Raw genomic sequence first — 27,096 nt, 5'->3', positions numbered from 1 at the left:
CAATTTCCTAAGCAATAATCACCTCCCATTTTAAAGGAAAAATAATTTCTCATCAACAAAACTACAGCATTAATTGATTTCTGGTAGTTAACCCTTTTCCAAATTGAAAGAGGTTGCAGACGACAAATTAAATTATAATGGAATAAGAAGAAACTGATTTAATAGGGTAGGAAGCATTGTGATGAAAGGAGAAAATGCTAATTTCAGCAATTTCTCCTTTTATTTCAATGATTTCCACAGTCACAAACATTTGCAGAAAGAATTAACTGTTCTGGGTTAAGGGTTTATGTGGTCTGCAGCAAAGCCATCAGAAGAGAATCGTGTCAGAGAAACCTGGCCTGTAGCCAGCAAATCCTTTACTCTAATAGCACTATTAATTGGAAAAAAGAGTACACTATAATTATTTCTAAATCTGCCATCTCAAGGAGATAATTCTGGACTTAATGGTCCAATGTTGCTCATTTTCAACAGGGCTCGAGTTTTCATTGATATGAAGACACTGTGCAAGTTTGAAAAGAATTGGATGAAAAATTTGGACTTTATTGCATAAACACCATTTTCTCAATTCAAGGGGAGGTAATTCTGTACTTCATGGACCAATAATGCTCATTTTTTGTAGGGTTCGTGTCCTCATTGATATAAAGACACTGTGCAAATTTGGAAAGGATCGGACAAAAAATGTGGAAGATTTTTGAAAGTTTTCACAAAATAGGCAAAAAAGAATAAACATGCAAAGTTCAACGAGCTCCTGCGGCCATGTTTTTTGACGAATCAAATTTCTTTGAACAACTTTTTCAGGGGAGCCTTCAAAGGTCATCCCTGTGAAATTTTTTGAAAATCTGATGAGCGGTTTCTGACAAGAAGATTTTTTAAGGTTTTTACCATATATGGTCATGGCGGCCATCTTGGTTATGTGATCAAATTTTTTTTAACAATTCTTTTGTCCCATGACCTAGGGATGCTCCACATGAAATTTAGTTGAAATTGGCTCAATGGTTTAGTAGAAGAAGATGTTTACAAATTGTTTACAGACAGACAGACAGACAGACGGACGGCCGGACGCCGGACGGTGAGTGATCACAATAGCTCACCCCGAGCTATCGCTCAGGTGAGCTAAAAATCTATACCATTTTACTAAGTGATCAATAGAACCATTATTTCATTATGTAAAGCAAAAAAAATGTTAAAAGAAAAATGTTTTATTGTAATATTGATATAAATTATATTTCATTATGTTTCATAATGATACGTAATACGCTGTTAATTGACAAACAAGAGGGCCATGATGGCCCTGTATCGCTCCACTGTTTTTTCTTTGCGAAAAAAACGTGTAATGCGCATGGGTTGAAATGTACTCAAGCATTTGACTTTCTCTTTCTATCCCTCGTCCCACTGGGCGCTTAAAGTTGGAAGGGTGAGCATTTTTATATATGGAAAAAGTTACTACCGTGTTAACTAAACAGACAAAAAAGCCCGGGAATTGTTGCACAGGTCCTTTGCTTATAAAGTAGGTACATTTATCTCTCCAAAAGATATTGTCGTTCTTTCTATTTCACATATTTTTAGATGCAGAAGATCAAATCTACGCATTTGATTTGAAACAGATTCACAAGACCCATAGGAATCATCAAAGTACTGAAAGTACTGGTTTGACGATGCTTTTGAAGAGGATGGATGGATATATAGAAGATATTTGTTGGATTCGGTGGCATATCGATTTTCCCAGAAAAAATGCGAAAAATATCGATATTTTCACTGTTATTTTTCACTGTTTAAAAAAGTGAAATACCAGTTTATTTCACTGATATTTCTGTATAAATCACCAGAAAGCATAACATAAATAAGCATCCATTTAAGTTAATCTACATCACCGCAATTGTGTAATTTTTATTGCTTGTCATTTATCCGCAGGCCAATAGTTAATGGTTGTGGTGCAATCGTTTTCGTTCTTGGACACTTCATCCCTTCAATCAGTTCAATGAAATTTATTTACCTAAATATCTCATATTTGAACTTAAAATTCTTTTGGGAGAAATGGTCCAGACAACTGGATAAAACAGCAACAATATGCTAACCCATTATTTTTCGAGGAACATAATTTAGAATTCCTGTGCTAGCCCCCAATCACAGTATGTTGGGGTATAATAATAATCAAACTTTGTTTTTCTTCTCAAAAGATTGTCGTAGATTACAAATTGATGAATATATCATCCAAGGCTACAAGTTTAAGAAAGCCATTTTTTTTCATTTATTTTTATTGATAAACAAGGTTTTGTAACAATCTATACTATACATAGATAGCTTTAACAGCACAATGTGGCTCACCTGAAACTGATTGTTTCCTAGTGGTGTTTACTAATTTTTCATGAAGATCTAGAAAAAAAGGCATTGTGAGTATGAACAAACTATTTGCGTCTATCCGATCTAGTTGAGTCTTGTTACCAAGATCCTACTTTTATTTATTTGAACATTCTGATCAACTGCCATGAAGATCAGGTAAAAAATGTAAGTTTTAACATGGATTTTAATGATTTTAGTTATTGATCAACTGCTTGGAAGCACATGACCCACTTTGGAACGTGACCTGTTAATCACTGAGACTAGACCTTGTGACCTAAATGTTAAATATGCTACTTTCATGCTTGACTTTGAAATCATTTAAAATAATGTTCTAACCAATTTACAAGTGGATCAGAGAGAGAATGTGACCACTAAAGTATTAACAGACCTTTTCTTATATTTGACCTAGTTCCCTAATTTTTGATAAAATACGACAACAAAAATGACATAGAGGTGACTAGTTTCATAAGAATCTGGCAAAGAGGTGACACCCAAATTATCTTATGTGTTCACAATAAACTTTGGATAAAATACAACAAAGAGTGATAACAAAAGCTCACCTTGTCACATCATAACAAGTGAGCAAAATAACCAAAACTATGACATCATATAATTGCTCAGTTACTTCTAATAACAATAAAATGTTACTTTTGAAACAAATACAATACCTTCCCTTTCTTACTACAGGCTGTTCTAAAACAAGATAGACCTGTATCGCTCACCCAAAACTCCTTCTATAGTGTCAAAAACTTGTGTATGATTTGACTAAGTTGTAACCTAGCTTTAGCCTGCCAGGACCAACTTGCAAATTCAGCTTTTGATTTGATTAAGATCATTGTAAGCAATTTTCATGAAAATCAGGAACATAATGTGACCTGTAGAAAGGTAAAGGAAGTTTTCTATATTTTAACCTAATGACCTAGTTTTTGACAAACTACCAACTTTCAATGTGAAACTTTATTTCATCGGGATAACATTCAATTCTGTCCAATTTTCATGAAGATCTGGAAGAAAATGTGACCTCTGGAGTGTTCACTAACCTTTTCTGTGATTTGGTTTGTTGACCTAGTTTGGACCACATATGACCTACTTTCAAACTTAACCTATTATTGACAGAGATGAATATTTACCAACATAAGACAAACAAGGGCTGTTTGTAAAACATGCATGCCCCCCATATGGGCTGTCAGTTGTAGTGGTAGCCATTGTGTGAATACATTTTTTGTAACTGTGACCTTGACATTTGACCTAGTAACCTGAAAATCAATAGGGATTATCTGCCAGTCATGATCAATTTACCTATGAAGTTTCATGATCCTATGCCTTGCTTTTCTTGAGTTATCATCAGGAAACCTTTTTACTGTTATGAGTCACTGTGACCTTGACCTTTGACCAAGTGATATGAAAATCAATAAGGGTTATAAACCAGTCATGATCAATGTACCTATAAAGTTTAATGGTCCTAGGCGTAAGCATTTTTGAGATATCATCTGGATACTATTTTACTGCTTTGAGTCACTTTGACCTTGACCTTTGACCTAGTGACCTAAACATCAATAGGGGTAATCTGCAAGTCATGATCAATGTACCTATGAATTTTCATGATCCTAGACGTAAGCATTCTTGAGTTATCATCCGGAAATCATTAAACTGTTTTATCTCACTGTGACCTTGACCTTTGACCTAATGACCTGAACATCAATAGGGGTCATCTGCGAGTCATGATCAATGTACCTATGAAGTTTCATGATCCTAGGCATAAGCTTTCTTGTGTTATCATCCGGAAACAATTTGACTGAGTCAAGTCACCGTGACCTTGACCTTTGACCTAGTGACCTATAACTCAATAGGGGTCATCTGCGAGTCATGCTCAATGTACCTAAGAAGTTTCATGATCATAGGCGTAAGCATTCTTGACTTATCATTTGGAAACCATTTTTCAAAGTTGAGTCACTGTGACCTTGACCTTTGACATAGTGACCTGAAAATCATTAGGGGTCATCTGCGAGTCATGATCAATGTACCAATATAGTTTCATGATCCTAGGCATAAACGTTCTTGAGTTATCATCCTGAAACCATTTTACTATTTCGGGTCACTGTGACCTTGACCTTTGACATAGTGACCTGAAATTAAATAGGGATCATCTGCGAGTCATGATTAATGTATTTATGAAGTTTCATGATATTAGGCATAAGCGTTCTTGAGTTATCATCCGGAAACCATTTAACTATTTCGGGTCACCGTGACCTTGACTTTTGACCTAATGACCTCAAATGGGGTCATAATTTTATGCAAGTCATGATCAATGTATCTATGAAATTTCATGATCCTAGGCATAAGCATTCTGAGTTACCATCCAGAAACCATTTTACTATTTCGGGTCACCGTGAACTTGACCTTTGACCTAGTGACCTGAAAATCAATAGGGTTCATCTGCTAGTCATGATCAATGAACCTATGAAGTTTCATGATCCTAGGCATAAGCGTTCTTGAGTTATCATCCGGAAACCATTTAACTATTTCGGGTCACCGTGACCTTGACCTTGTGACCTCAAAATCAATAGTGGTCATCTGCGAGTCATGATCAATGTACACATGAAGTTTCATGATCCTAGGCATAAGTGATCTTGAGTTTTTATCAGGAAACTATTTTACTATTTCAGGTCACTGTGACCTTGACGTTTGATATAGTGACCTGAAAATCAATAGTGGTCAACTGCGAGTCATGATCAATCTACATATCAAGTTTCATGATCCTAGGCATAAGCGTTCTTGAGTTATCATCTGGAAACCATTTTACTATTTCGGGTCACTGTGACCTTGACCTTTGACCTATTGACCTGAAAATTAATAGGGGTCATTTTCGAGTCATGATCAATGTACCTATGAAGTTTCATGATCCTAGGCATAAGCGTTCTTGAGTTATCATCCGGAAACCATTTTACTATTTCTTTTTTTTGTTTAACGTCGTCAATTATTAATTGTATATAGATTTCTCTATAGTTTGAAAAACATTTAGGCAAATATTTCTCATGTAAGATAAAATGCAAATAATTAATAAAATATTCCCTTTTAATCAGTATGTTGGTTTATCGGTCAATAACAATATCACTTTGAACATTGAATTATTTAAAAGTTATAACAAACATTAAATGTTCTCCGAACAAATGACTCATAACACATATAACAGATTGATAGGAAGATATGAACAAATCAAGGTTGCTAGGTTGCCCGCCTAGAATGGTCCTGTTAGTATGGAAGTACTTGATATATAAATGTATTAGCCTGTCGGTGTTGTAAAGACATAAAATATTTTATGAATGTCTCAAAGTGTAGAATCATTTTGCATTTAGTAAAAGAAAGGCAACATATAACCCTTAAGTGGCTGACAAGAACTTGTGGCTTAATACAACTAAAAAGAGGCATTATGATTCTTGAAAATAAAAGTAAACATCATTATATATGAATTTTCTGATCAAAAGTGTTATTTTTAGTGAATAGGGGAAATACATTTTCAAGAATAAACAATATAATTATAAATGTTTTGGCGAAGTGATAGTATTATCATAGTACAGTTTTGGTCTAAAAATCCCGTAACATTTTTTAAATTTCATAACACCTTGTTGCAAAAAAAAATCATGAGAAATAGAATTTTCAGAGTAACATATTAAAATAAAATAAACAAGGGCTGTTTGTAAAACATGCATGTAATAAATGACGAGCAATCTCCTACGCAGTGGCAAATGCAAAAGGGAAGTAACTGAAAAATTGAATTATCTCAATCGGACTGGCTCGGTCTTTTACATAGGTCACCATTGTGAGAAATTTTTCTACTGGTTATGAAACCTTGGACGACGCTGTTCCAGCATCGTCAAAAAGCAATGGCGATATTTTTCTCATCCACATAATTGTTTGATATCACAAAATGAAAGTGAAAGTAGAACTGTCAAAAATGACAACCTGTCAACGTGTTGTTTTTGCTGGCAAGAGAGGGCGATTACACTCAATGTGTTCACATTTTGACCATAGGCTTTGTCAATGACCTTTATAGTATGGGTAGCTTTGATATTATTTATTGCTATCATGTAACTGCATGATTGTGTATATGTTTACAATACACAAAGCATAAATAATGATATAAATATACTGATTGAGCTTATAATAATCTGAGAACTATAGCCAGGTCAATTAAGGACTTAAAATACAATTTTGTGTCTTGATTTCATGAAGAAATGACCATGCATGTCCTTGATTTCAAATTCAAGGCCCTGGTGTGACACATTGGTAGCATTACCGTTAAACTGTTACCAGGCTTATGAAATTAGTTTTTATTGAACTATCTAAGGAAATCTAAATCAGGCACTGATTTTTCTTGTTTTAATACAGTCATAGATCAGTTGTGGCCTCTGGGTAATGACCAATTTTAGCTTACTTGTCACACCCTTAAAACTTTCCACACGTCTATAATAGCAAATCTGGATTTAGGTGATCTTCAATTGTACATTTAAACTCTAGCTCTGTTACAAGAGTGCTGGTAAAGTCCAGTCACATATTTAAATCTAGGCCATGTCAAAATCAAAGTGTCAAAGACAAATGAAAGATGCGTTCATTAATTATTGTCCAGTTGTTTACTACTTCTGTAAGTTTTTATATAATATGACTGATGAACATCATGTGAGAGAAAATTCACATTATCATTGTAAATCAGGTTTAGCAACCTTTTAGATAACAAAGAATGCTAGTTTTCAATGTCGCTTCTGGGGATCAAACCCGTAGGGCTTTTAGGAAGATTCTGAAATTTTCGATCCCTCGAGAGCAACAAAACCAAAAATTAAGTCAAATATTGCCGACTCGGTTTTTTGAGTCGGTTCATGAGGGATAATGGAGCTTGATTGGTCATTGTCGGCTCTGGTACTACTTACATGTACCCCGGGTACTCTTAAGTATACTTACATGTACCCTGGGTACTCTAAGTATACTTACATGTATCCCAGGTACGGTAAATAAACGTAATTGTACTCGGTCCATATTAGACTGTACCCGAATTGTATTCGCACCCAAAATTGATGTCGGCGCAACCGATTATCTTAAACACACTTCTCTTCAAAAATCACTGCATCAAAATGCTTTTTGAGTATGTGTTCCGATAATATAGAGGCCATTCTACAGAAAATTGACATAAATGTGTATATATAATTATTACAAAATAATAGTCAACAACGACTGATTTATGGTTAAATTCCCGGGTACATTTTAGTATATTTACCGTACCCGGGATACATGTAAGTATACTTAAGAGTACCCAGGGTACATGTACGTAGTACCCGAGACGACAATGAACAATCGAGCGATACTGGAAGGTGCAACATCTCTCACGCCCCCCTAGCATTGCCTTTAGCAGTATTCAATTCTCAACAGGAAAGTGCTGGAGTCATTGATCCCGAGGGACAAGAAAAACAATTGATTAATGTTCGAAATAAATAATTTGATTAATGACAATTCTGTTATTTGAGCCAGGTCACAGGAAAAGCGCAGTCAAATCAGTATCCAATTAAATTATTTGTTATTGTCAGAAAAACGCTTTAAAGCAAACAGCTTTCAAGCGACTGCTGGCTGATCTAGATCCAAACTGGCCACAATCGCCTTAATGTCTCTTTTACTGTGACACAGTTCATTTAACTTAAAAATGATAAAAAGTACTAACACTAAGAAAGAGTACTAACCAGTAAAGAGTTTGAAATCAATGTTGAATCTCAGGACAGCTTGGTGATCTGCAAATCCCCGATGAAATGTTGATATCGGGTATCATAGTCATTCAATAAGTCGCAAAATGCTCGAATACAATTTATAAAGCACAATGTGACTTATATTGATAACTAAAAATACCAGTAATCAGTATGCCAGTTTTGCCGTGTCAAGCTGTTACGATCCAGAAAGTCCTTCATTCACATTGAGTATATATCCTTCGAATTCCAACTATTGTTGTCATAAGCGGAAATTTAGTGAATAAATAATTCATATATCCTAAATGACAGCTTCTAAATAGCAAAACAAGCCAATGTATGCAGTAAGAAAGTTTTGAATCGAGACTCTCATTAAGGCGGCCATTGTTGAATGTTGAAACACGAACGACAACTCTGCTAGGAGAATGTTATCAATGCTTCTACGCAGTGGCCTATGCAAAAGGGAAGTAACTGAAAAATCGAGTTATCTCAATCGGACTGGCTGGGTCTTTTACATAGGCCGCCATTGTGAGAAAGTTTTCTACTGGTTATGAAACCTTGGACGACGCTGTTCCAGCATCGTCAAAAATGCCTTAACCCTTTACCAAACAACACATTTCGGACTTTCCCAATTTGAAAGATGTTGCAGACGTCAATTGAATTAAAATGGAATATGAAGGAAATGATCAGGTAGGGTAGAAATAGTTGTGATAAAAGGAAAAATTGCTCATCAACCCACACATCCCTAAGACCAACAGGCCTGAGAATATTATGATAATCTAAAGATTATTTCTTTATATTTATAAATGTATTTAATTAAGTAATACATTTGACTTCTAAGATCAATTCATAACTTATATTAAGAAAATTATAAAATGGTCAGAAATATATATGGATTGTTGAGCAATTGACAATCATTTAAACAATTCATGATCAGTCAGGATTCACAAATGGAACAATGAATCATTAGTTATTAAAAAGCAGCATATGCGATAGTTAAGAACATTGCACTTCATTAATTTCAACACCTTCTCTTGGATACAAAGTTTGAGTTTACCGTGCAGTATCATATATTGACTTTCCTTGAAATAATTATGTTCATGGAAGTTGTGTTTTTAAAATCAATAATATATTATTAAACTGGTTTTAACACTACAAAAAAGACATGAAAAAAACATGTCATCCAAAATATTTTCATCCGGATATATGGTCACTTTCGACATATTTAAATAAAACCCGACTTTTTTCAGTTTATAAGAAAAACATTCATAGCACATGTTCTTACTTCAATGCCTATGTAAGCAGTCACCATCTGACCTAAAATGGCACTAAATGACAGGTTTTTATCTCATGTTTACAAGATGTTGATGTTGTTGTTGGTCACAGCCAAACGGCCGCAGTAATCTCCACTGGTAAACGTCATATGTTCAGTTTTGTGACACCCGGGGCCGGGTCAAATTTGAGCCCAGGGGAATAATTTGAACAAATTTGGTAGAGGACTATAAGATATCACTACATACCAAATTTAGTAGCCCTAGGCTCTATAATTAAGAACAAGAAGATTTTTAAAGTTTGCACAAAATAGGCCTTATTTAAGAATATGTTCATTTTTGTGACCCCTGGGACAAGGTCAAATTTGTTCCTAGGGGCATAATTTGAACAAACTAAGTAGAGAACTATTAGATGTCACTACCTACCGAATTTGGTAGAAATAGGCCCAATGGTTATGGACAAGAAGATTTTTATAGTTTGCACAAAATGGGCCCAATATAAGCATATGTTCAATTTTGTGACCCCTGGGGAACGGTCAAATTTGATCCCAGGGGCTTAATTTGAACAAACTTGGTAGAGGACTATAAGATGTCATTATATACCAAATTTGGTAGCCCTATGACATACGGTTATGGACAAGAAGATTTTTAAAGTTTTCACAAAATAGGCCTTATATAAGCAAATTTTTCGATTTTTTGACCCCCCAGGGCAGGGTCAAATTTGACCCCAGGGGCATAATTTGAACAAACTTGGTAGAGGACTATAAGATGTCACTACATACCAAATTTGGTAGCTATTGGCCCAATTGTTATGGACAAGAAGATTTTTAAAGTTTTCACAAAATAGGCCTTATATAAGCAAATGTTCAAATTTTTGACCCCCGGGGCAGGGTCAAATTTGACCCCAGGGGCATAATTTCAACAAACTTGATAGAGGACTATAAGATGTCAATACATACAAAATTTGGTAGCCCTAGGCCCAATGGTTATGGACAAGAAGATTTTTAAAGTTTGCACAAAATAGGCCTCATATAAGCAAATTTTAATTTTTTAACCCCCCGGGGCAGGGTCAAATTTGACCCCAGGGGCATAATTTGTACAAACTTGGTAGAGGACTATAAGATGTCACTACATAGCACATTTGGTAGCCCTAGGCCCAATGGTTATGGACAAGAAGATTTTTAAAGTTTGCACAAAATAGGCCTCATATAAGAAAATTTTCAATTTTTTTACCCCCCGGGGCAGGGTCAAATTTGACCCCAGGCGCATAATTTGAACAAACTTGGTAGAGGACTATAAGATGTCACTACATGGCAAATTTGTTAGCCCATGGCCCAATGGTTATGGACAAGAAGATTTTTAAAGTTTTTACAAAATAGGCCTTATATAAGCAAATGTTCAATTTTTTGACCCCCCGGGGCAGGGTCAAATTTGACCCAAGGGGCATAATTTGAACAACTAAGTAGAGGACTATTAGATGTCACTACATACCAAATTTGGTAGCCCTAGGCCCAATGGTTATGGACGAGAAGATTTTTTAAGTTTTCACAAAATAGGCCTCATATAAGAAAATTTTCAATTTTTTGACCCCCCGGGGCAGGGTCAAATTTGACCCCAGGGGCTTAATTTGAACAAACTTGGTAGAGGACTATAAGATGTCACTACATACCAAATTTGGTAGCCCATGGCCCAATGGTTATGGACAAGAAGATTTTTAAAGTTTTCACAAAATAGGCCTTATATAAGCAAATGTTCAATTTTTTGACCCCCCCGGGGCAGGGTCAAATTTGACCCAAGGGGCATAATTTGAACAAACTTGATAGAGGACTATAAGATGTCAATACATACAAAATTTGGTAGCCCTAGGCCCAAAGGTTATGGACAAGAAGATTTTTAAAGTTTGCACAAAGTAGGCCTTATATAAGCAAATTTTCAATTTTTTAACCCCCCGGAGCAGGGTCAAATTTGACCCCAGGGGCATAATTTGAACAAACTTGGTAGAGGACTATAAGATGTCACTTCATAGCACATTTGGTAGCCCTAGGCCCAATGGTTATGGACAAGAAGATTTTTAAAGTTTGCACAAAATAGGCCTTATATAAGCAAATTTTCAATTTTTTAACCCCCCGGGGCAGGGTCAAAATTGACCCCAGGGGCCTAATTTGAACAAACTTGGTAGAGGACTATAAGATGTCACTGCATACTAAATTTGGTAGCCCATGGCCCAATGGTTATGGACAAGAAGATTTTTAAAGTTTGCACAAAATAGGCCTTATATAAGCAAATTTTCAATTTTTTAACCCCCCGGGGCAGGGTCAAATTTGACCCCAGGGGTATAACTTGAACAAACTTGGTAGAGGACAATAAGATGTCACTACATAACAAATTTGGTAGCCCTATGCCATACGGTTATGGACAAGAAGATTTTTAAAGTTTGCACAAATAGGCCTTATATAAGCAAATTTTCAATGTTTTGACCCCCCGGGGCAGGGTAAAATTTAACCCCAGGGGCATAATTTGAACAAACTTGGTAGAGGACTATAAGATGTCACTACATAGCAAATTTGATAGCCCTAGGCCCAATTGTTACGGACAAGAAGATTTTTAAAGTTTGCACAAAATAGGCCTTATATAAGCAAATTTTCAATTTCTTGACCCACCGGGGCAGGATCAAATTTGACCCCAGGGGCATAATTTGAACAAACTTGGTAGAGGACTATAAGATGTCAATACATACCAAATTTTGTAGCCCTAGGCCTAATGGTTATGGACAAGAAGATTTATAAAGTTTGCACAAAATAGGCCTTATATAAGCAAATTTTCAATTTTTAGACCCCCCGGGGCAGGGTCAAATTTGACCCCAGGGGCATTATTTGAACAAATTTGAAAGAGGTTCACCACAGGAACATTCTTGAGAAATTTCATCAGATTTGGACCAGTAGTTTAGGAGAAGAAGATGTTTAAAGAAAAAGTTAACGAACGGACGCACGCACGCACGGACGCACGCACGCACACACTACGGACACAGGACCATGACATAAGCCCCGCTGGCCTTTGGCCAGTGGAGCTAAAAATCGTGACAATCGGAAATAAATTATCCATATCCGCATAACACACATTTCATGCGGTGAATATGCTACTAACAAGTGACAACAACAACAACAATTTCAACCTTTTTATAAATTAAATGATTTAAAAAACGTAATTTTTAGTACTAATATACAGGGGTTAACGTAAGAAATTGACACTCACTTGCCCGGGGGGCAAATAACTTTGAACATCTACTCGCCCTCATTAAAAACTGGTTGCCCTATTTTGAAGTTAATTTTGTATTGTCATTTCATCTTTAAAGCATTGATTCGCATGCATTATTATGCTAGATTTAATTTCAGCTATATTCAATGTATCAAAAATAAAATAATAATCGTTTTTATAATATAAAGTTGTCAACAAAACAAAATCTGGATAGTTTTATTTCATTGAATAGTCAATATTGAATACAATACATATGAAGAGTTTATTACTATTAAAATTTTAAAACGGTATACTTGTCACTATATCTATACAAGTTATGGCATAGATTAAAAGGGGGGAGGGCTTAAAATAGTACTGTGAAAATGATTGTTCAGAGTTTGAAAATCATGTTGATGTCTTTGACACTATTTTAAACTGTGAATATGTAACATACAAATCTTGCATTTCATCAATCGCAACTCTTTATCAAATTCAAGCCATGGAAATTCATCAAGCCACGATGTTTGAAAGTTACACTTCCATGATTCATTTTCATATTTTCTCCTACTTTCTTTTTCGGTTGTTTTGGTTTGTTCCTTTGAGTGTTTTGATTTACTTTTATTAAAAATAGAAAAGATCGGCTAGACGCTTCCGTTCGCCATGTTGAAACGTCTGCCGAGTAGAACTTGTTTTGAGCGTTTAGATTGGCTTATACAACGCAAGCGACCAATCAAATCTCGTTTTACTTGTACTTGATAAAAAAATATATTGAATTAAAGAAAATAAATATATACAAGGGGAAAAGTCGAAAAAATAACGCAATTATGCTAATACGAAACGGACTTGCCCGGCGGACTATCTACTTTGGAAAATCACTTGCCCGCGACGATTTTAACCCGGCACGGGCAAGCGGGCGTCGGCTTAAAAAAAGCCATGCTAATATATTTGTGACAGGGTGGGGGTATAGGAGTTACACGTTAATGTCAATAAATGAAAATTAATAAAGATGAAATGGAAAGAAATTTAATTTCTAGCAAAAAATATTATAAAGAAAATTAATAAGGTTTGCTTGAACACGCAGTTTTCTTCCCAAACATTTAAATCACACTTTCATAGCCGCGTGATGCACAAATTGGTCTTATGGTCTTTCGGCCAGCGCTACTCAAGTTTTAATTTGGTTGGCTTGAGAATTTAATAAAACGCTGGTTAATACCAATGCATGTATTATTATAATTGTTGTGGTTCATTCTTTGTTAGACTCAAGCCAAGCCACTGGTAAACTCGATCACATAGTGAGATATGATAGTAAACAGCACACTTAACTACTTAACACTTAAAGGGTCAACTAGGTGCTACTTTTCCTTTGTTTACTTCAGTTAGAGGTCAAATTTTTACATAATTCCAGGCCCCAGCTTCTGGATATGTAAAGTTTCATTGGTTGGTTATTAATAGAAGTTTCCAAAGGCTTCATAGAAGTTTCTGTGAATAATACGTTTCGCAGAAGTGTATATTTTTGCATAATAAAAATACGACGTCATAATCCCATGGAGTTCACCAATAACTACAGGTATAATATAGACAACAACAAAAATGCTTTATAATTGCTAGAAACGAATATAAACAAGAGGGCTTGAAAGGCCCAAAGTCGCTCACCTGAGATAACAAGATATTATCGGGATGAATCTTCTGACCAAGTTTCATGAAGATCGGACAGTAAATGTTGCCTCTAGAGTGTAAACAAGGTTTTACTATAGGCATATAAGGAAAAATGCCTCGCCCCTTGGCAGCCATTTTTTTCAAGCAAACATAATTATTTTCGAACTCATCCAAGAGATCATTAAGACAAATCTTCTGACCATATTTCATCAAGATTGGACAAAAAATGTGGCCTCCAGAGTGTTAACAAGGTTTTACTATAGCCATATAAGGAAAAATGCCCCGCCCCCTGGCGGCCATGTTTTTCAACCAACCGGCATCATTTTCGAACTCATCCAAGATATTATTAGGATGAATCTTCTCACCAAGTTTCATGAGCATTGGACAATAAATGTGGCCTCTAGAGTGTTAACAAGATTTTACTATAGCCATATATAGCCATATAAGGAAAAATGCCCCGCCCCTTGGCAGCCATGTTTTTCAAGCAAAGGTTACCATTTTTGAACTCATCCAAGATATCAGTTGGACAAATCTTCTGAGCAAGTTTCATGAAGATCGGAAAATAAATGTGGCCTCTAGAGTGTTAACAAGGTTTTACTATAGCCATATAAGGAAAAATGCCCCGCCCCCTGGCGGCCATGTTTTTCAATTAACCGGCATCATTTTCGAACTCGTCCAAGATATTATTGGGATGAATCTTCTGACCAAGTTTTATGAAGATCAGACAATAAATGTGGCCTCTAGAGTGTTAACAAGATTTTACTGTAGCCATATATAGCCATATAAGGAAAAATGCCCCGCCCCTTGGCAGCCATGTTTTTCAAGCAAACGTAACCATTTTCGAACTCATCCAAGATATCATTGAAACCAATCTTCTGACCAAATTTCATGAAGATTTGACAATAAATGTGGCCTGTAGAGAGTTAACAAGGCAAATGTTGACGCCGCACAACGGACAATGGACGACGGATAAAAAGCAATCACAAAAGCTCACCATGAGCATGTTGTGCTCAGGTGAGCTAAAAACAACTAAATATAATAAGAAATATCTTTTAAAAAGATATTTAGCGAACATGCTGACTTTGAAATAAAGTTTGAAATGTATATTCTAAATAATTAAATTGAAAAACAAAAGTAACACAATTGTGTGTTTTTTTACTTGTTATTCAACGCATGAAATGTGTGATATTAGAGTCAATCCACACATTAGTGTCATTAGATTACAAATTATACTAAGGGAGTTCACATCATATGTGTCCTCACATGGCTTATTATGAGTTTATTTCTCCACCATCGAAATATATCTTGTGTAAATATGTAACACACAGTTTTCTTTCAAAACATTCAAATCACACTTTCATAACCGCGTCATGGGAAAATGGGTCAAATGGCGTTTGGGCCAGCGTAGCTCAAGCCCAGCCTGTGCATTTGCATAGTCTGGTAAAGGGTGATGCTGTCCGCTCTAAAATCACTCAAGGTTTCATGGTCTCATTATGTATCTTCTAACCAGAATGAGACATGCGCAGGCTGGATGGGCTATAGCTATGATGGGCGCATATGGGATAAGACCCATTTTCGCATGAGGCGGGTCTTTTTAAATCTCATTGCGAGTTGTAAATGGTATATTTTTTAGCACAATGCATTTCGATATATAATTGAATTTATAAAAGCAAATACAGCAAACAGGCAAATAAGGGAGCCTATTCAGGCGTTAAGGAACGATTTTCAGACGTGCTGACAGAGTGCAACAAACATTTGTGGTGAGATAAATTAACGCTTTTCCTCTTAATGTGACACTATACTATTTTGGTTGTGTTTTTTTCTCATCTTGAAAGCAAAACTGTGTTTATCAATAGTCAATTCTGTCTTCCCCAGACGATTTAGTGACCAGGTACAGACCCTGAAATTCTGCAAGATGGATTTTAACACGTAATAGTAACTGGGCCACAATTTGTGTCTTTGTGTCGTTTGAACATGCAGAGAGTAGTCCAGAATTCCGTTCATTGAACAGTGTTACATCCTTAACATCGGCACAGATGCAGCCAAATTTCAGGGGATTTCTCTCGAATCAGCCTATAACATATGCGAATGTATTTATTTGTGCCTGCTGGCATTATGTATAGGTCATTTAAGGTGAAAAGCTGTGTAAAACACTTACGCTGAAAAAGCGCATGAGTGTTCTATACCAATGTTAAGGTTAGCGACTGGTTGACACTGTGTGAACTACTAGGGCAACAAGTAATGTACAAACAACAAAGTACATATCAACAGCGCTGCTTTTATGACTATTATTATTCTTGAGTAAAAAGTACTGCTCGCAGATATATTTATTTTTTTATTTCCATCAATTATCTTATTGTTTATTTTTAAATTGTATATGATGTCAAAAGTTTTGAAAAGGGAATTTCCATAATGAAATTATATTCTTAGTGTCATAGGTATTAGATATTCCCACAATATTCATTTAATATAATGGTGATTGCAAATTTTATTTTATATTTACTGCTTCTCATTAAACCATTTTCATAATATTTTTAATGGTTTCAGAGCGTCTAAAAAAAGACATGTTGTTGTTATTTTGTTTAAGTTATCTCTATAACATATATATATGATGATAAACAGTGCACACACATTTCGACCTGTGCGAAAAGACACACTCTTTATAAATGTAAATCGGTTGTGTTCATTTCAAACTTGCGATTTAAAAAGCTATACGATAATTTTGAAAAATGAATTGTGTCTAAGATTGTGCAATAGTGAACAACTTTTGTGCCTTCAGCGCTTTGATTAGGTCATGTAGGTAGACTCATAGAAAATCAGCTCAATATCTAAAAATGTTGCGTGAAATACCTCCAGAAAACAGTTATTATAGTCCAAGGTCCATTTCCTAGCCAAAAATTAATTGACAGAAATGAATTTCACACTTCATCTGTAGATCATGTACATAGACTCACATACCAAAAATCAGCTCATTATCTGAAAGTGTTGCGTAAAAAACCTCTGGAAAATGGTTATAACAGAAAATTTATAAGTCAAAGGTCCATAACTTCTCCAAAAATCAATGGACAGAAAACCAATATCACACTTCATCTGTAGGTCATGTAGGTAGACTAATATACCAACAAGAGCACCGCATAGCGGGTGCCAACGCTTGGCTGTGGGTGCAGTTTTGAACAAGAGGGCCTGAAAGGCCCAAGGTATCCCCCGCAACATATGCTTTGTTTGAGGATGGGTGCAAAGCGCTTCCAAGATATGGCTCCGGACACAAAAATGCCTATAGTAAAAAGCATTTTTTCAAGATACAAAGGGCCATAAGTCTGTTTTTAACAGATGGTGTACAATGCCATTTGGCGTGCATCATCCTCTTATGCATATATATACTCATACCAAGTTTAAATGAAATCCGCCAAAGCACTTCCAAGATATGGCTCCGGACACAAAAGTGCCTATAGTAAAAAGAATTTTTTCAAGATACAAAGGGCCATAAGTCTGTTTTTAACAGATGGTGTACAATGCCATTTGGCGTGCATCATCCTCGTATGCATATATATACTCATACCAAGTTTCAATGAAATCTGCCAAAGAACTTCCAAGATATGGCTCCGGACACTAAAAAGCATTTTTTCAAGATACAAAGGGCCATAAGTCTGTTTTTAACAGATGGTGTACAATGCCATTTGGCGTGCATCATCCTCTTATGCATATATATACTCATACCAAGTTTAAATGAAATCCACCAAAGAACTTCCAAGATATGGCTCCGGACACAAAAGTGCCGGACGGACGGACGGACGGACAGCCGGACGGACGGACGGACAACGCCAAAACAATATCCCTCCGCCTCTGGCGGGGGATAATAAATGAAAGCTTGTCAGAAGTGACCTTGACCTTTGACCTATAGTGACCCAAAAATGGGTGTGGCATGTAGAATTCATCAAGGTGCATCTACATATGAAGTCCAACCCCGATAACTTAGCCAAAAACCAATGGACAGGAACTTAATTCACACTTCATCTGTAGGTCATGTAAGTAGACTCACATACCAAAAATCAGCTCAATATCTGAAAGCGTTCCGTAAAAAAACCTCCGGTAAACAGTTATTATAGAGAAAATATAGAGAAATGTCCAAGGCCCATAACTTCGACCGGAACTAATTTCACAATTCATCTTTAGGTCATGTAGGTAGAAAAACATACCAAAAATCTGCTCATTATCTTGAAAGTATTGAGTAACAAGAGCTGTCAGAGGACAGCGCACTCGACTATTCGAGTGCTTGACAGTGTAACGTAAGCCATCATGGGGAAATTGTTCATATTCAATAATTAATTAGACGATCTTTCAAAAATAAAAAAAATAAAAAAATTTGGGGAGGGGTAGGGGGGGGGTAGGGGGGGTGAGAGGGGGGTATAATGTGCGGGGTGGTAATTTATTAGATGATGTTAAAACAAATAACAAACAAAAAAATTTGTGGGGGGGGGTGAGTTGGGGCGGGGGGGGGGGGGGGGGGGGAAAGAATTCTGGTAGGGGCGTCAGGTATTGTTTGGGTGGAATCCATTGTGGTATTCAGGTAAGTGTTGTTTTGTCAAAGTAATAATAAAAAATGTGATCATAAATAAAGAAGTTATGGCAATTTAAGCAAAATGTTCAATTATCTAAGTGTATAAAGGGGCCATAATTATGTCAAAATACTTGATACAGTGGTCTGCTCTTGTTTATAGGTTGGGGTCATGTTGGTAAGCAAGTATGCAACATATAAAAGCAATATGTCAAAGGATATAGGAAATATTTGGGGTAGTACGCAAACTTTAATATTGATATATCAATAATATGCATATTCTAAGTATAAAAGGGGCAATAATTATGACAAAATGCTTGATAGAGTTGTCTGCTCTTGATTATAGGTTGGGGTGATGTTGGTAAACAAGTATGCAAAATATAAAAGCAATATGTCAAGGGACAATGAAAATAAATGGGGTAGTACGAAAACTTTAACATTTGCTGCATATTCTAATTGGAAAAGGGGCCATAATTATGACAAAATGCTTGATAGAGTTGTCTGCTCTTGTTTATAAGTTGGTGTCATGTTGGTAAACAAGTATGCAAAATATGAAAGCAATATGTCAAGGGACAAAGAAAATATTTGCGGTAGTACGAAAACTTTAACATTTGCATGCAGACGCTAACGCTAACGCTCACGCTAACGCTAACGCAGATGCCGACGCCGGGGTGAGTAGGATAGCTCCACTTTATATATTTCATATATAATAGTCGAGCTAAAAAAACACAGAAAAAGGTTTTAATAGAAACAAAAATCTAAGTCCAAGGCCCATTACTTTGCCCAAAATCAATGGACTGGATTGAATTTCACACTTCATCTGTAGGTCATGTAGGTAGACTCACAAACCAAAAATCAATTCAATATCTGAAAGGGTTGCATAAAAAAGTCCAAGACCCATAACTTCGCCAAACATCAATGAACCGGAACAAATTTCACACTTTATCTTTCTATCATGTAGTTAGAGACTCACATTACAAAAATCACCTCAATATCTGAAAGCGTTGCATAAAAAACCTCCGAAAAATGGCTATTATAGAGAAAATTTCTATATCCACTTTTGTCTCAAATCTCCATGCCTTGTACTTTCTATAAATAGAAGCACCACCCTAGAATTATATACCTTTAAAAAATATTACTTCCCTTGTCAAAAGTAGACATTGTACTTGCCAAATAAACAAGAGCTGTGTTTGTGAAACACAATGCCCCTACTGCGCCGCTCTGAAGCCATATATTTGACCTTTGACCTTGAAGGATGACCTTGACCTTTCACCACTCAAAATGTGCAGCTCCATGAGATATACATGCATGCCAAATATCAAGTTGCTATCTTCAATATTGCAAAATGTATCGCAAAACTTTAACAAAGGTTAAAGTTTTGGGCCAGAATGACAGACAGGCAGGCCAAAAACAATATACTCCCGATCATTCAATCCTGGGGCATAAAAATAAAAATTATCTCCCTTTAAAGCTTACTACTTCCCTTGACAATCATTTAGATATTAAGTGAAAGGCCCGTATCTTCGTCAAAAATCAACTTACTGGAATGCATTTCACACTTCATCTGAAGGTCATGTAGGTAGACTCACATACCAAAAATCAGCTCATTATCTGAAAGTTTTGTATAAGAAAACCTCCAGAAAATGGAATGCTGAATGGACAGACAGACGAACGGACAGACAGTGCAACTGCTATATGCCACCATACCTGAGGCATAAAAAGAGTTTGTGCAGCTTTTTCCCCACCATGTTACTGAAAGTTTTAGCTGAAAGGGGGTGACAAATTAATTTATAACAGTAATTTATTATATAAAATGATAAAAATTGCACTTGCAACCATTCTTATCATAAGCAGCTATGCATGCAGGTTTGAATGTTGAATGTTGGAGAATCGTCCATTTAAATAAGACAAAATTCATATGTTCCTATGGTCAGACAGACATCCAAAGTTAATCAAGTATAACCCCCTCTTCTTTATTTTTAAAGGTAAATAAGCTTTGACAGAAAGGCATTGAAGCCATGTAGGACAGGCACAACTTACCTGATATTTGACTCCTGCTTTCTGGTTGGCCCTAAGAATATTACTGATGCTTTCTGCGGCCTTAACTGGCACTGTGCTCTTCTCCACAACAATTTTAGAGTTGGTTGCAACATTTGCAATCATCCTTGCTGCAGATTCTATGTACTTCAAGTCTGCAGCTCTTCCCTAGAAATAAACAGGCCTGATCAATTTACAACAATGTATGACACACTAATGTAAACATAATACAAGAGGGTCATAGACCTCACCTGAGACCAAAACCAACTTAACTATTCTGAGAAGCCAGAGTTCAGACGAATAAAAGTGCAGAACATATATGTGTAAGTTGTGTAGATAGTCACATATAAAAAATCAGCTAAATACCTGAAAAACGTTTCGTAAAAAAACTCTGGAAAACGAAAAATTGTGAAATCCAAGGCCCATAACTTTGCCAAATCAATGGACCGGAACTAAGCTCACACTTCATTTGTAATTCATGTCGGTAGGCTCACATACCAAAAATCAGTTAATATCTAAAAGCTTTTTGTAAAAAAACATCCAAACAAGAGGCCCCAAAGGGCCCTGGGTTGCTCACCTGAAAGACTAGATGGAAAGAAACAAAGATTAAAACTCTTCAGCAAATATTTCAAATTATTAGTATGACAAGACTGACTTTAAAAATAAGGTGTTCCAAAGTATTCACAATAGGCCTATATAGAAAATTACCCCACCCACCCTGGCGGCCATGTTTTTAAAACCCAGATTTTTAAAAATATATATATAAGGAAAATGCTTCTTACAAACATAGAGAAAACTGCCCCATCCCCTGGCGACAATGTTTTTCCATTGATCAAGACCATTTTCAAACTCATCTGACATATCAATAAAGCCAATGTTTTGACCACGTTTCATGATGATTGGCCAAAACATGTGACTTTTAGAGTGTTCACAGGCTTTTTCAGTATATAAATATAAGGAAAATGCCCCCCCCCCCCCCCCCCCTAGCGGTCATGTTACTAGATGGATCAAAACCATTTTTGAACTCAACCGTCATATCCAGGAAACAAGATTTTTTAACCTTGTTTTGTGAAAAGAAAAGGTTTGCTGTTTCGGCAGGTATATACATATATGCGTCATCAGTAGTTTTGTGTGTGTGTGTTTAAAAAAAAATTAAATAGACATTTGTTACCCGTCGCAACAAAGCTATTATTTTGGATAAAAGTAATATGAGGACAGTAATTTAATAATGAGCATTAGCAAAAGAAAATGGAAGTACATTTTTCAACAAATTGTTGTCCAAATTTGAGATCATGAGATAAGCATCTCAGCATCTTATAGGGGATGACTGTTTACAATCTGTTTAGCAAGAACACTTTTAGATACTGAAAACAACGTATTTGTTCAAGAGATTGTGTTTTTATAAAATAGTTTCATAATTAAATAACATGTGTTGAATTGTTATCATATATCAACGCCAGTTATAAAAAAGTAAATGAGTATGAGAATATGTACAGCTACTAGAAATTCAATATTCATCTTCTTTTATAGTACAAAACATCGCTTGATCTTTCGAATAGTTATAAATGTGTGCAAATATAAAAGTAAACACACACAAGACATTTGAAAATGTATCATATCAAAACAACTATCAAACTATTTTTTAATTTAAATGCACAAAAAATCTGTAGCATAAATACATTATTTTTGCAAAAACAAATCCAAATCAACTTTTCTTCAAACAGTTGTTTGTGCTTCTTAAAAGATGTGATAAGTTGTTGTTTTTTTACTACCAAATTGTGCACATTTTTGACAAAGTGTTTTTAAACAACTGGAACAATTTTAGGACTCACCTTGCACTGATATTTCCAAACAACAATAAAACCTGCTAAAATCACAAATCTTTCATAATCACACACAAACTACTGACTAACTGAAAATTGTAGGGGTAAAACATTTCAAGTTGTAATGTCTTATCTATCTTATGAATGGTTTCCATCTGACATCAACACAAAAGGTCTTTGATGAAAGTGCCCAATTAATTGGGGTCAATTTCCAAGAGTGTTACACAATTACCACCTGGCATCAAATTGCAGGCACAGGTATAAATGAGTTTTATAGAGAGTAGCCTAGGATAAGTGAATGAAAAGTCAAATAAGATTCATATGTAACACTTCTTGTTGTTTTATTGGTTTTACCACTATGTTAAATTTCTGCAAAGATATAGATAACAATCATAAGTAAAGGCAATAATTAATTTGAGTAATGCAATAATTATAATTAGATATTTGGGTTGTGGTTAATGTTTCTGAATCCATTACCAGTATCATCATATTCATCATCATCATCATTATAATCATCATCATCATCATCATCATCATCATCATCATCATCATCATCATCATCATCATTGTGCACCAACATCCGCATTACAACTAGAGTGTTAACATGGTTTTAGTATACATATTATGAAAAATTTTCAACAAACCGTAACCATTTTCGAACTCAGCCAAGCTATGAATACAACAAATCTTCGGACCAAGTTCAATGAAGATTGGGCTATAAATATTACTTCTAGAGTGTTAACAAGGTTTCAATATAGCCATATAAGCAAAGCTGCCCCGCCCCCTGGCGGCCATATTTTTTCAACAGACCAAAATCACTTTCAAACTCAGCCTAGCTATCATAAAAACAAATGTTCAGACCAAGTTTCATGAAGATTGGACTATAAATGTGACTCCTAGAGTGTTAACAAGGTTTAACTATAGTCATATAAGCAAAACTGCCCTGCCCCCTGGCAGCCATGTTTTTTTACCGATTCTAACCATTTTCAAACTCAACCGCTGTACCCAGGAAACAAATGTTCGGACCAAATTTCATGAAGATTGGACCAAAAATGTGACTTCTAGAGCGTTCACATGTTTTCACTATATACATATAGAGAAAACTGCCCCGCCCCCTGGCGGCCATGTTTTTTCACCGATCTGATCCATTTTCGAACTCATCCGAGATAACAATTAAACCAATGTTTTGAATAAGTTTCATGATGATTGGGCAAAAATTGTGACTTCTAGAGTGTTCATTAGGTTTCTCTTTAGCCATATAAGGAATACTGCCCCGCCCCCTGGCGGCCATGTTTTTCAATGGACAGAAACCATTTTTGAACTCAACCAATATATCATTAAGACAAACATTTTGACAAAGTTACATGAAGATTGGGCATTTCAATGTGACTTCTACAGTGTTCACAAGGTTTTTCTTTTTTTTGACCTTAGGTGACCTAGTTTTTGACCCAGCATGACCCTGTTACGAACTCGGTTGAGGTATCATTGGGACAAATGCTCTGACCAAGTTTCATGAAGATCGGACAATAATGTGGCCTCTACAGTGTTCACAAGGCAAATGTTGACGACGCACGCACGACGCACTGCGCACGACGGACAAAAGGTGACCACAAAAGCTCACCATGAGCACGTTGTGCTCAGGTGAGCTAAAAACGGTTGTCAACCGTTGATCTGGTACACAGCCTTTTCCTATTGTTGCCTTTATTCTGTTCATAGCCGTCTAAAAATTCAGCTTTTGTTTAGAATAGCTTGAACATACGAAGGAAAAATAAGATCATTTAGAATGGGTAATACAATTAAATGTTAGAATTGCAGAAGACATTTTACATCTTACATGTTCTTTTGAACATAGCTTAAAGAGGAATATTAATAGCTCAATTTTTACTATGGCTTATGCAATTTTGTTTGGTCAGGTTATCAGCTGCATTAAAATCTCATGAAGCGGATTCATGTCCAACTATCAAATGACAGTTTTGGAGAGACAGAAAAAATAAAAATAAAGACACCTGCGTCTTTCCAATGCCAAATAAATCGGCCAACGGCCATTGAGATTTCCCATCACTCGCATTGATCAAATAAATCTTTTCTTTTAAACACAACTTTTTCTCTTAAATGCACAAAAAACAAGGGCTGTTTGTAAAACATGCATGCCCCCCATATGGGCTGTCCGTTGTACTGGCAGCCATTGTGTGAATACGACTTTTGTCACTGTGACCTTGACCTTTGACCTAGTGACCTGAAAATCAATAGGGGTCATCTGCAAGTCACGATCAATGTACCTATGAAGTGTCATGATCCTAGGCAAAAGCGTTCTTGAGTTATCATCCGAAAATCATTTTACTCTTTCGGGTCACGGTGACCTTGACCTTTGACCTTGTGACCTCAAAATCAATAGGGGTCATCTGCGAGTCATGATCAATCTATCTATGAAGTTTCATGATCCTAGGCATATGCGTTCTTGAGTTATCACCCGAAAATCATTTTACTATTTTGGGTCACCGTGACTTTGACCTTTGACCTAGTGACCTGAAAATCAATAGGGGTCATCTGCGAGTCATAATCAATCTACCTATAAAGTTTCATGATCCTAGGCATATGTTTCTTGAATAATCATCCGAAAATCATTTTCCTATTTCGGGTCACGGTGACCTTGACCTTTGACCTTGTGACCTCAAAATCAATAGGGGTCATCTGCGAGTCATGATCAATCTACCCATGAAGTTTCATGATCCTAGGCGTATGCGTTCTTGAGTTATCATCCGGAAAACATTTTACTATTTCTGGTCACCGTGACCTTGACCTTTGACCTAGTGACCTCAAAATCAATAGGGGTCATCTGCGAGTCATGATCAATCTACCCATGAAGTTTCATGATCCTAGGCGTATGCGTTCTTGAGTTATCATCCGGAAACCATTTTACTATTTCGGGTCACCGTGACCTTGACCTTTGAACTAGTGACCTCAAAATCAATACGGGTCATCTGCAAGTCATAATCAATGTACCTATGAAGTTTCATGATCCTAGGCCCAAGCGTTCTTGAGTTATCGTCTGACAACCACCTGGTGGACGGACCGACCGACCTACCGACCGACCGACAGACCGACATGAGCAAAGCAATATACCCCCTCTTCTTCGAAGGGGGGCATAAATATGTAGCATAAATACTTTACTTTTGCAAAAACTAACTGCCAAAACTACTTTTCTTTTTAACCAAACTGTTTGTTGTGCTTCTTAAAAGATGTGATACATTGATGTTGTTTTTACTACCAAATTGGTCAAATTTTGGACAAAGTGTTTTTAAAAAACTGGAACAATTTTCACACACAACTTCCAATGATATTTCCAATTGAAAAAAAAACAATAAAACCTGATAAAATAAGAAAAGTTTGATAATCACACACAAGCTACTGACTGACTGCAAACTGTAGGCCTAAAATGTTTAAAGTTGTAATCTATCTTATGAATGATGTCCATTCAACAAACCATTACCATTTTCGAACTGAGATGAACTTTCATAAGGAGTAATCTTTGGACCAAGTTCCATGAAGATTGGACTATAAAGGTGACTTCTAGTGTTAACAAGGTTTTACTAAAGCCAAATAAGGAAAACTGCCCCGGCCCCTGGCAGCCATGTTTTTCGTCGGACCGGAACCATTTTCAGACTCAACCAAGCTATCAAAGCAACAAACGTTCTGCCCAAGTTACATGACAATTGAACTATAAATGTGACTTCTTGAGTGTTAAAAAGGTTTTACAATAGCCATATAAGGAAAACTGCCCCACCCCCTGGTGGCCATGTTTTTCAACAGACTGGAACCATTTTCAACCTCAGCTGACCTATCATAAGAACAAATGTTCTGACCAAGTTTTATTAAGATTCGACTATAAATGTGACTCCTAGAGTAATAACAAGGTTTTACAATAGCCATATAAGAAAAACTGCCCTGCCATCTGGCGGCCATATTTTTCAACGAACTGGAACCATTTTGAAACTCAACCAAGCCTGTTGAGTGGTACAGTAGTTACTGCGTAACACAGACGTCTTCAGCCGAGTTCCCATCAGTCATCAGGTGTTTCGTCCCTTATCTCGGGACACCCTCTTGATTGCAGGGCAGCAGTGTTGATCAGACACTGCTCGTCTGTGATGGCTTCCATGTTGTTTCATTGCCTTGTAGCCACAGCCAACTGGACGCCCTCTCTGCCGCCGTACCATAAGGGCCCGTACAGAGCTTTTCCTAGCCCTGCCTTTGATGCCCAAAGCTCCTAGCGCTTTCCACACTGATTATGCAGGGATGCCCCTACATCCTACTTCTACAAGGAAGATCCAGGTGGTGTACCCTCTCTCCCTGCACATAGCTATAATTGAGACAAATGTTATGACCAAGTTGCACGAAGATTGGACCATAAATTGAACCTCTTGAGTGTTAACAAGGTTTTACTATAGCCATATAAG

At 36.3% G+C, this 27,096-nt stretch overlaps 1 protein-coding gene across 4 annotated transcripts in view; it reads right to left on the bottom strand.

Annotated features, from left to right (window-relative positions):
- The window catches only part of LOC127879242 (UDP-glucose 6-dehydrogenase-like), a 127,811-nt gene that overhangs the window by 54,125 nt on the left and 46,590 nt on the right, over positions 1–27,096 (bottom strand). For all 4 annotated transcript variants that reach the window (XM_052425999.1, XM_052425997.1, XM_052425998.1 and 1 more), the window contains exon 4: positions 20,823–20,987. In XM_052425999.1, coding sequence (XP_052281959.1) covers positions 20,823–20,987 — 165 coding nt within the window. The remainder of the gene's footprint in view (positions 1–20,822; positions 20,988–27,096) is intronic.

Source organism: Dreissena polymorpha, chromosome 4 (genome assembly GCF_020536995.1).
Source record: "Dreissena polymorpha isolate Duluth1 chromosome 4, UMN_Dpol_1.0, whole genome shotgun sequence".
Taxonomy (NCBI): Eukaryota; Metazoa; Mollusca; class Bivalvia; order Myida; family Dreissenidae; genus Dreissena; species Dreissena polymorpha.
Note: the sequence above shows the minus strand (reverse complement) of the source record. Positions and strands in the feature narration are given on the sequence as shown.